General features: G+C 37.3%; 1 protein-coding gene across 3 annotated transcripts; it reads left to right on the top strand.

The window, feature by feature from the left end:
• Positions 1–7,994, top strand: dnajb4 (DnaJ heat shock protein family (Hsp40) member B4). Of its 3 annotated transcripts, none has more exons than XM_028021726.1 (3): positions 1–484; positions 2,549–3,120; positions 7,018–7,994. In XM_028021726.1, the coding sequence occupies exons 1-3, from the start codon at positions 274–276 to the stop codon at positions 7,246–7,248; spliced, it is 1,014 nt and encodes a 337-aa protein (XP_027877527.1). In that variant the 5' UTR covers positions 1–273; the 3' UTR covers positions 7,249–7,994. The 3 variants fall into 3 exon arrangements, with proteins under 3 accessions (XP_027877527.1, XP_027877528.1, XP_027877530.1); XM_028021727.1 differs by lacking the exon at positions 1–484 and adding an exon at positions 1,419–1,558; XM_028021729.1 differs by lacking the exon at positions 1–484 and adding an exon at positions 1,451–1,569.
• Positions 7,995–11,636: the final 3,642 nt, after the last annotated feature.

Here is an 11,636-nt window from a genome sequence, read left to right as displayed (position 1 = left end):
CAGCGCTGTCTCTGCATAGGAGGGAGCTGTGGTCTATTTAAAGAGGGTCATCCAGCCACGGATGAAATAGCAGAAGATCCAGAGCAGTAGCTGAGACCCAAATGCTCCTCACCGAGTTCCGTATTTACTCAATCTGCGGCTTTTCATTGTTCAATACTTCGCTTTGACAACCATCCGCCTGACAGAGCGGGGCCAGAGCTCCTACTGAGCGGCTTTTTCTTTCTATTTGCATCTTTTAAAATTAATTCTAATTTTTTTTTTGACACACTAAAAATGGGTAGAGACTACTACAAGACACTGGGGATCTCAAAAGGAGCGACAGAGGAGGACATAAAGAAAGCTTACAGAAAACAGGCGCTGAAATGGCATCCGGACAAAAACAAGTCCGCAGCCGCCGAGGAGAAATTTAAGGAGATCGCTGAGGCTTATGAAGTCCTGAGCGACCCGAAGAAAAGAGAGATTTATGATCAGTATGGAGAAGAAGGTAATGTGTATGTTTTTGTCATTGTGTTGTCAAGCTGAATGCCGCTATACTTCGCCTAAAAGCTGGATTCCTGGCTGTAAAAGACAGCTGGCTTTGATTCAAGTCCCCTTTCTGCATCCAGCAGGGCCTGGAAACTGATGTTCAGGACATCATGATCATAAAATGCTATTTATTATAACGATAATCTCAATGCATCAGATTAAAAACCCATTTTTAAAATGTCTGCAATACCTTTTCACTGTAATTATTCATGACAGAAAAACATTTTTCGTCCCAAAAAAGGTAAAGAATCCTGTAATGTGTGGAAAGAAAATATCAGTCCAGATGGCTCTGGGTGGGAACTGTAACCATCTGGTTCTTTTTTTTTCTTTTTTTTAACATTGGATCGTGAACATTGAAGGGAAAGGTGTGAAGTGTGTGTGTATATATGTGTGTGTGTGTGTGTGTGTGTGTGTGTTTGTCTACTCAAGATGGGAATTCCGTTTCTAATTCCGTTTCAAAATATGTTTTAAGTCAATCATGATGGCTTCTTAATCCACCTGTTTTTCATTACCTCATCCTAAGAATTTTGTAACAGTGAGTTAAAACTCAGTCTCAAAGTACAAAAGCATAGGAAAAATAAAGAAATCTAAATGAATTTATTGTCTGGTTTAGTTTTATTCGTGTTTTAGCACCTAATTATCCTTAACTGGTAAATGGACTAAATATATGGAGCACTTTTCTAGGAATCCCTACCACTAAAAGTGCTTTACTCTACACATATTGGTAGACAACAATTAACCAACTTACGATTAATTGTTGATTAATAGTTTGTTAAATTAAAATTAGTTCCAATTGATTAACTTATAAAATCCCATTCGACCTTCTTGTTGTAGTTTGGCCGCCATCCAGCAGAGGGCGCCGCTGGTCATCCTTGAAGGGACCCGTTTGTTTCTACCGTTGAAGATTATTTTTGCTAGCATTTTGCGAACGTAGCTATGGTAACAGAAGAGTTCTTCATGAAAATGTTAACTGCAAATCCGATAAAAGGATAGAAAGCAACTCAGATTTGGCTTCAGTAGAGACGGGGACAAGGTCAGTAACTGGTACTGAGGTTTATTTGAGTAACTTGAAATATTGATAAAAATGTTGATAAAAATCTGTGGTTGCTGTGCTAATGGAAATAATTTGATTAATGTAACGAGTCGTGCATAACAACGGATGGTGAAAACGATTGTAATTATTATTATTTATCTTTGTCTAGCTCTTACATTGGTCGATTATACGAATGGCTTTAATAAATCACATAATCATCAGTTCGGGCCTTCTCAATTGACTGGATGCTACATGCTATTATGCAAAATTTACTTTTTGCTCGTTTTAAAACTTCCATTTGGTTCTCAGTTGCTTAAAAAAACAACAAACAAACAAACAAAAAACAGTCTAAACACTTAAACATAAAACACCCGGCCGTTTTTTGACAATGAGCTAATATTTTTGGAGTCTGGGAAATTAGCCAAAAACTTCTCATTCAACGGGCACTGCTGTTACCTAGCAACACCAGCTGAGCCCTACCTTCACCTAGCAACCCACACAGACGTTTTATCAGCTGGTTTTCAAATTAAAATTCAAAAGTATTTGATTGATCCCAAAGGGAAATTAAATGTTGGTGTAACACATATGAATTAAAATTCTTCAAAGCGTTATTGTAGATGGGGATGGGTGTTGGCAGGAAAGATCTCCTGTAGCGGCCTGTTTTACTGCAAATTCGGAGAAGCCTCTGACTGCAGACACTCAGTTTTTCTAAGAAAAAACCTTACAAATCTTTTACTGCTGTATGCGCTGCACAATGGTTTCTGGAAAACACGAGTGTTTTGTTGTTTGACCTGCCATCCAGAAACCACTTGCTGCATTCTTGTTGGTTGTTCAGGAGATTCTACTTTTTCTTTTCAAAGATGCACGGTTGTATAATTGCACATCTTTTTTTCAGCCATTTTCACATGCCAGTGTAAAGGCTGATCTGGGGTGTAAAAATCATCACTTTCATTGTGAGGTTTTGATGAATCCTTCCTCTTTTCCCATCAGGTCTGAAGGGAGGAAATGGACCTGCTCCTGATGGTCAAGGTACCAACTTCACCTATACCTTCCATGGAGACCCTCATGCCACCTTTGCCACTTTCTTCGGCGGTTCCAACCCCTTTGAGATGTTCTTTGGCCGCAAGGCGAATGGCAGAGATGATGAAGACATGGAAGTAGACGGAAACGACCCTTTTGGCTCCTTCACCACCTTCAACCTGAACGGCTTTCCTCGGGAAGGGCACGGAGGGCAGCAGCGCCGGAAACAGGACCCGCCTATCATCCATGAACTGAGGGTCACCCTGGAGGAGGTCTTCCAGGGCTGCACCAAGAAAATGAAAATCTCACGCAAAAGGTTAAATCCAGATGGCAGGACCATGCGGGCGGAGGATAAGATTCTCACTATTGAGATCAAGCGGGGATGGAAAGAGGGAACCAAGATCACGTTCCCAAAGGAGGGAGACGAGTCGCCCAGCACCATTCCTGCCGACATTGTTTTCGTCATCAAGGATAAACCCCATCCTCACTTCAGGAGGGAAGGATCCAACATTGTGTATCCAGTTCGTGTGAGCTTAAGACAGGTAAAATGATTTCTATTCTAGCACTTTAACTGAGGATGGGCAATAAATCAGTTTTATTAATTAATCAAATTTTTGATCTTGGAAGATTTAATTTTTGGAAAATCTGATTTTTATTTATTTTTTTGCACCAATGCACTTCTTGGGTTTCCATAGTTCATAGTGATGTCTGCACGCCTAAGGCCGCCATCTTGTTTGACAGGCGTGTTTTCCACTTTCTAATTATTTGGTGTTTGATCTCAGGTAGGGCTGGACAATTTAGCTGAAAAACTTATCATCATATAAGTGTTTCATATCAGTTGGTTTCAATAATTGTCGATTGGGATAATTATTGATTAGTTTTAAATATCAAATACTGCTAAACTAGTGCCATGACCTTTCCTGTTTTATCCACAGTTTTTACTTTACACTGTTGTTTATGTATAAGCAGTTACGAGGCACAGTAGCAAAACCTGGAACTGCTGCTGCAAAGTTACTCTACAGTTGTTGCCAAAGAGTGAGAGAGTTAGTTAATGCCACCAACCTTGCTTAGCTGGCCATGAGTGGTAGAGCAGCTAAACCATGTCTCTGCCTACATCCCCCAGAATGCTGTTCGGTTCTGTGTCAGAGTTCAGTGAATAATTTATACATCAAATATTCTATCAGATGTATTATTTATTGATACCAACCAAGCGATTATCGCAATATGTAGTGCTATTGATTTATTGTAAGTCAACTCTTCAACAGAATATTAGGACCAGGCTGAGATTTTTTATTTTTAATTATGAGAATAAAGTTAAAATATAATAAGAATACAGTTGTAAAACAATAGAGTCGAACTAATGTGAGAAAAAAGTTGTTGTATTCAGGGAATGTGGCAGTTTCTTCATAAATTTATGAAGAAGTCAAACACAAAAATTAAAAAGAGGAATATTGAGCATCTTGTGAAGTTAAACTTTGGTATAGTTTTACATATAATAGTTAATCTTTTAACACATCAGCATCAAATTATCAGTAGCAGGACTTTGAACAACTTTTTTCTCTTAATTTTAAGATATTTTTTGGTAGAATTGTGTTTTTATTATGCTAATGTTATGACTATATTCTTGTAATTACCGTAAACAAAATTTCTCAAAGCCATGCCCTGATACTTTGTCATGCAGCTCACAGAGGGGATGATTAAAATAAAAGCACTTTTGAAAATATTTTCTCTCATTTGTAATTTCTGTTTTAGAAAAGAACGCGAGACAACAAATTGATTAGTCGGACCTGGTATTAAAAAAAAATCAGAGACTTTATTTTTAAGGCCTAGCGCTGTAGTAATAATAGAAGCTGGGGATGAATTAGTCACATAAATGCGTTTCAGAACAGTCATCTGTGAGCCTGCAGCCCAAACTCCTCAAAGCTTGTCATAATCAATAAAATGTAGGTGGTCTACCTGGTGAGCTTAAAAAGACAGCTGAATGAGCATCGCCCTGCGTTACACTCGCACTCCAGCCCTGCAATTATACAATCTGGATCATCAACATTGATAAATATGAGCTGTTTCTCATGCCGCCCACGTGCTCATGATGTAAGAAGTGCTTCTATGGTTCCGCCTACTCTGCTTTGAAACTCACCTCTTCATCTTTTTTTAAAAAACGTGATTCCCACGTGCAAACGGCTGCAAATCAGCTGTGCTTTGATTCATGCAGGGGAATCAAAATGAATATCAACTCCCTTTCCAGCTGCAGTAAAAACAAATGAAGGAACCTTTTAAGCAGGTATGACTTTAATAGCTATGATTTAAGAAGGTCATGTTTCAGCCAATCAGCATCAAGGAAAATAAATGCCGTTCTCAGATTGGCTGCAACACCACCCAATATTGTGTTAACTAGCATTGCCGCAAAGTATTTTCATTTCCCAAATATATTTTACAAATACGTCATATATTTTAGGTGGTTCACTATATGGCATTTAGGACTGCAAATCTGAGTAAAACATGAAATGGTTCAATGTTCTTTGGACAAATGTAACCAAAATAGAAATGTTCAACCAAAAAATGACAAACAGTAAAAACTCTTAAAAACAGTACAGTGGTACAGTGATGGCTTGGGTATACATTAAAAATATGCAAGATATTTTATTTTGTCTAATGTGGGGCACATGATGGTCCAAAATACATCAACACCTCTACAGCAGATTGACTGAAAAAGAATCAAAGTTTTGCAATGGTCCAGTCAAAGTTCAGTCTTCAGCTTGACTGAAACCCTGTAAAACGAAACTGAGTTAAGAAACAAACCTATGAAAACCTTAATGAATTGAAGCAATATTGTAAGGAGTGAGGCAACATTCTTCATAAGATATTGCTTTTAAATGTGGTTTTCAAACTATTGAATTATTGGTGTATTTAGTTATTACTGCAATTGTTTTAAAAAGTCATGAAAGCTTTATTTTTCACATAATGAAACTATTATAAAAGTGATTTTAACTGGAAGATTTTAAATATAAAATAATCAAAGTAAACTAAAGTCAACCCCATTGCTTTAGCTTAAAGTAGCAAAAAGAAACATTTGGCTAAAATGCTGCTTTTATCACATTGCTGGGTTTTAAAATAAACTAGGAAACTCTATCATTAGAAATTCAAATAAATTCAGAAAGTGGAGGTTGATAATTACATGTGGCAACTTGTAATTAACCAACAACAAAGCAATAATTATTTCTGCAATTCTAGTATGTTCCCAAACTGGTATATTGCTGTGTTTTGTTTCCAACAGGATGCAATTTTTTTTGTTTAAACTCTTCAGACACCAATTTCCTCATTTAAATCTGTGTGCTAATCTGTAAAGAAAAAAAAAAACATAATGTTGTCGGGACTGTACTTAGTTTATTTAAAACAATTTTTTGAAAAGGCACATTTTGTAATTCCACTTGTTGAAATCCAGTTATTAATCCAAAAGATGATGGATGTTAATTAAAGCAGAAAGAACTGAGCTTTTTATGTATTGATGTTTGTTTCAGATTTGTGGTGCTTAGAAGCTGAATGTTGCTTCTCCATGTTTGGTTCTGGTTCTGGGGATGCAGAGCAGACCAGAACCGGAAGACCTGAGAGATCTGGAAGGTTGATACAACACCAGCAGATCTTTAATGTATTGTGGTGCTAAACCATTCAGTGATTTATAAGCTAACAGCAGCATTTTAAAGTCTATTTTCTGAGCTACAGGGAGCCAGTGTAGGACATTAGAACTGGCTGATGTGGGCGTGCTGTGGTGGCGTACGGGATAGCTTGACCCATGTTTGGAGGCCTTGAGTCCTCGACTCGGCCGTCGGGGGTTCGATTCCCGGACCCGGTGATATTTGCCGCATGTCTGCCCCCCTCTCTTTCTCCCTTTTCTGTCAGCCTACTTTCATATAAGGGACACTAGAGCCAACAAAAGACTCTACAGGGGAGAAAAATAAACCAAAAAAAACCTGGCTGATGTGCTGTTTCTACTTGGTTTTAGTCAGAACTCCAGCAGCAGCGTTCTGGATCAGCTTAGGCAGACCTGTGAAGACACTGTTGCAGTAATCAATGTGACTAGAGATAAACTCATGGATAAGTTTCTCTAGATCCTGCTGTAACATTAGTCCTCTATTCCTGGAAATGTTCTTCAGGTGACAGAAGGCTGAATTTATAAATGTTTTTATGTGGCTCTGAAGGTTCAGGTCTGACAGATTTCGGGCCTGATCTCTAGTTTCTAGCTGTAATAACTGAAGCTGAGCGTTGACTCTAAGATTGTTCCTCTTTAGGTGAAAAAATAATTACTTAATTTTGTAAAATGTGCTTCACGGTGGACTTAATTATATAATGTGCTTTTTTTGCAATAATATGTTTTAGATCTTTTCTTTTCCTAGATTTTCTTTTTTGATCCTCCCTAATACTCTAATCCCTTTTCTTTGCAGTCTTTGTGCGGATGCTCCGTCACCGTGTCCTCCATAGACGGGAAGACGTCTCACATGAAGATCACCGACGTCATCAAGCCCGGCATGAGGAAAATCGTGTCTGGACAGGGCCTCCCGTTACCCAAAAACCCCAACCAGAGAGGAGATCTGGTGGTAGAGTTTGACGTGAACTTTCCGGACACGTTGCCCGGGAACGCCAAGGACGTGCTGAAGCGGCACTTACCCACATAGGACAAGAAGACGAGGACTGAACAAGCGGTCACTTCAGTCGAGAGACACTTTTCCCACAAGGACAGTTCTGACAGTGCACAGATGGACCCCCAGCCGATGAATGTGCGGCCTCTATTTTTAAGCTATTTGTTGTTTTTATAGCTATCGTGCATGCTGCCAAGCTGATACAAGTGCAAGTGAGAGACTGCTTGAGCTCTGACTGTTATGTGAATCTGCACACTTTATGTAAGTGGCCCTTTGGATGGAAATGGCTGCCAGAAATCCCTGTGACGCCTGGAAAACTTTTGTACTGAACAGAACGTTTTGATTTTCTCCTGGAATTCATTAGAGACAATCTTCATATTTGAATCTCTTTTATTGTAGGTTTTAAACCAGAGGCTCTCATGCTAGTTGTGGTGCAAGTTGCTTAGTTCAGTTTTAGATATTGTTTGACACATTTTGGACCTTTTACATGCAAGACTTGAATTTCAAAAGCTTAATCTAAAGAATAAGCTGTGTATTGGTTATGATCGCTTCACAACTTGCTGCCTAGGAATATCTGTAGTCTGTGTAGCAGTATTGCAAAAGAGGCTTCTTAGCAGCCCTTGGAAAGGACATCTCTACATTGAATCTAATGAGAAAATGGAATCTATATGTAATCTAATCTATATTTTGATAGTAAAATGTGAATTTTCTGATGTTGTAAAACACACGGTTAACTTTTTTGATGTGCAAAGATGAAATTAAATATATCTTGGCTGAATGTGCTTTATAATGACTGTTTATATATAGCTGTCCTGGTGTCAGCTGCTCATGTTCAGCTAATGCCAACGCCTGGGGCATTAATGTTTTACCACTAGGGGATGCCACTTCACTCATTATACATCTATCTGTCTATTTATTTATCTATCTGGTCTGAAATTAACGGTTATTTTAGTGGAATAATCAAAAAAATGGGCAAATTCAACAGATTTTTTATTTAAGCACTAAAGCCTATTTGATAAAACACCAGAAATTCATTAAAAGATAAAAACGAATAATTAATTTCCTTTTTTAAATAAGAAAAAATATATATTTTTATTTTATTAACATTAATATACCATTCCATTCATGTACGCTAACAAGGTGAAGGTAAAACTATGCCAGTTGAGGAGTTCTTACTGGACAAAGAAAAGTTTTCTTTATTTTAAATGCAAAAATGTATATATTTTTGGTCAGTTCTGGCTTAATTACTGCTCTAAGAATGCTCTTTCAGCAAATGGACATTTTCTGTATTCCAGTTAGCAATGAATTGATTTCTAAATTAGATAATGGTTATTTCAACAATCGATTAATCACGATTAATTGTTTCAATCTATCTTTCTATCTACTCCAAATATTTGTATCCTCTCGTGCATCTGTCTTTTAAGTACTTTGTGAGTGGATCAGCATGTGTTGGAGATTTGTGCAAACGTTGAGTCACAACCAGCCAAGGGAGGCTGGAGAGTAAACACACCTGCTCAGCGTGGGAGCTTTCCAGCTAGTAATCCTCTCTTTATAAAATCACTGCGTCCAACAGGACAAAGCTAATTGGAAATTGGGATCACCACTTTTCAGTTTGTGGCAACTGTGGCAACACTTCTCAACTCCTGCTTGGGGTGTCTCACAGGCGCAGTCGTGTCCAAACTTGGAAACTTTAAGTACCGGCACGCCACAAAATTATTTTTAAAGATTTTGTGGCTCTAGTGGCCTTTATTTGACAGTTAATTGACAGGAAAGTGGATAATGAGAGAAGGGGAAGACATGCGGCAAAGGTCGCCAGGCCAGGAATCGAACCTGTGACTGTCACGTTGAGGACTAAGCCCTCCATATGTGGGTTGTGCTTTGTGCCACCACAGCACATCCCTACAATTATTTTTACATTTAAAATGCAAACATAAATTGATATTCAGGGAATGTGGCAGTAAATTTGATGTTTTTTATATTTTATTACTAAATCTATAGATTCTTAAAGCTACGGTGTGTAATTTTATTTTAAGAAAAGATTATTATTTTTTTACACATTTGTCAAAACTATCACCATTTTGTGACAGATAATCTATGAAAAGATCGATCTCCTTCACCTCCTCCCTGAGCTACTATTAACATCTGAAAAAAATGCACCACTCTTGGTCAAAAACAACCAATCAGAGCAAGAGGAGGGTCTTAGCGCTGTCAATCAATCTCATGAAAGTGCTGCTAAATGTGGTAATGGCAGAAAAACCACAATTACAGAAAAAACTTTTTATCTGCTGTTATTGGTCACCATGCTAACTACCTTAGCATTCATGGCAGCCTGGTGACCCAGCTATGGTGTAGCAGAGAGCAAGGAGGAGGGTAAGAGCAAGTACACAAGGGTAATTGACAGCACTGAAGCCCTCCTTCTGGCTCTGATTGGTTGTTTCCAGTTAGCACTGGGAGCAGTGGGAGAAAGCAGAACAGTGCAATTTTTTCACATATTATCTGTCTCATATGATACTATCGTAACATAGTGATAATTTTAACAATATGAAAAAAATATTTTTCATAAAAGTAAAGATCCAAAACATAAAAAAGGCTTTGGACTGTCCCCTTAATAAAAGAAAAACAGACAATTACCAAATTTTGGGGGTTGTCATTTGTTTTCTATTTTGTTGGCCTAATTTTTACTGTTCTTGACTTGTAGTCAGTGGGCCGATCAAAATCATTTCAAGGGCTAAAAATTGTCCCCCAACCACACTTTGAATACCCCTGATCAAGAGTGATTTCTCGTTTTGTTTGGAAAGTTTCAGTAAAACTTTCAAAGGAAACATCCTAATAGGTTTTCCTGTCCCAGTGGACATCAGCCACTTTCAGCTCTTCGTTTTCAGCTCTGTGTATCAGGAAATTTATTGTTCTGGTAATAATCTGTGTCTCAGGTCAAAACATCAAACTATGATGCTGCATTCCTTCCTAAATGTAGTCAATCTGTTTTCTGGTTGTTGTTGTTTGTTTTTTTTTGTCCTGTGGAAACAAATTTAATCTCTGTGTTTCAGTGGCTGAAGAATTTCAACTTCTTGTTCTGAATAACTGTCCTTTAAAACAAAAACACCACTACTGACTGTAGAAACTCTCTGCTGGACTTCAAACAGCTTTGATTCTTCCCCAGATTCTGGTATCTTGATTTCTAAGTTAAATGCAAAATTTACTTCTATCTAAAAACAAACCAAAACAATAATTTTAGCCACTTATCAAAATGTCAGCTCTTTGTGTTTTTTGCGCAGCTTTATTTAAAGCACTTTTTCCTTCCACTCAACCTTCCATAAACATGCTCAGTCTTCATGTTAAATAATCATCTTCAAAAAAGTAGTCAGCTATCTACTGGACACCTATCAAGGCAGCACCCTTCTCTATATTTGTGTGGATCATAACATAACAAATCTCCATTAAAATCCTTTTTATATCTGTCCAATTTATTTTGGTATTTTTAAGCAGAACAATTTGGGGTTTTCAGTAAGTTGGAAGCCGTAATCAGAAAAATTAACAGAAATAGACGCTTTAAATTCTGTATATTACTTTGGTTGGAAAGCATCTGTATAAATTTAAGTTCCTGAATTTGATTACTGACATAAATTAACATTACAATAACAATTTACTGAAACGCACCTGTTTTTTGTTTACTTTATTCCTGATTTTTATTTTTTGGTTGATTCAATGCATGTTTGGATACTTATTCCCTCTGCTTTTGTATGCTTTGATGTTTGATGTCTTGCATTTTTATTTTTTATGATGCGTAACCGTGGCAACAAGGTATTGCTTTTACAACTGGAAGCAGCAGATTAGTGTCTGGAAAGCTCAAAAAATACTTTGAACTATTACCCAAAATCTTAGAAGAATTGAAAAGGAGGCTTGACCATAATGGATATATCCCTGACTTCAACAATTTCTCTCTTTTGGCCAGGCAAAAATTTTAAATGGAGCAGCAAAAGCAAAGGAGGTGGATTAGCAGCAACTGACTGTCATCTAGGACATGTTACTGAGAAATAAGATCTCTACTGTCCAGATATTGAGATGTTAGCATGTCAACAGATACAAGACTGTCATACAACAGTCTTCAGTCAGAGGCCTCTACAGATTTGTTGCAAGACAGACTGCTAGAGGAGAATCTTCGTGTTTACAACATCACAGTCTGCGATGGCTCTTTAAAGATATACTTGGATTAAATAAAATATATTTAATTTCCCATTGGGATACATATTTTTATTTAAATTGAATAAATAGAAAATAAATTGAAGGAACTTATCAAAATCAACAGAGTTGGGTAGTTACATATACTTAATTACATTTACTTGAGTAACTTCTTTGGGGAAAAAAATACTCTTAGGAGTATTATTACTGCTCTGTACTTTTTACTTTTACTTGAGTAATTTTAT

Source organism: Xiphophorus couchianus, chromosome 6 (genome assembly GCF_001444195.1).
Source record: "Xiphophorus couchianus chromosome 6, X_couchianus-1.0, whole genome shotgun sequence".
NCBI lineage: Eukaryota > Metazoa > Chordata > Actinopteri > Cyprinodontiformes > Poeciliidae > Xiphophorus > Xiphophorus couchianus.
The sequence above is the reverse complement of the archived record's forward strand: the minus strand, read 5'-3'. Positions and strand labels throughout refer to the sequence as shown.

Coding starts and splice junctions, on each gene's coding strand:
- dnajb4 (XM_028021726.1), top strand. CDS start 274: ATGGGTAGAGACTACTACAAGACACTGGGGATCTCAAAAGGAGCGACA. Junction 485..2,548: donor TGATCAGTATGGAGAAGAAG/GTAATGTGTATG, acceptor TTTTCCCATCAG/GTCTGAAGGGAGGAAATGGA. Junction 3,121..7,017: donor TTCGTGTGAGCTTAAGACAG/GTAAAATGATTT, acceptor TTTTCTTTGCAG/TCTTTGTGCGGATGCTCCGT.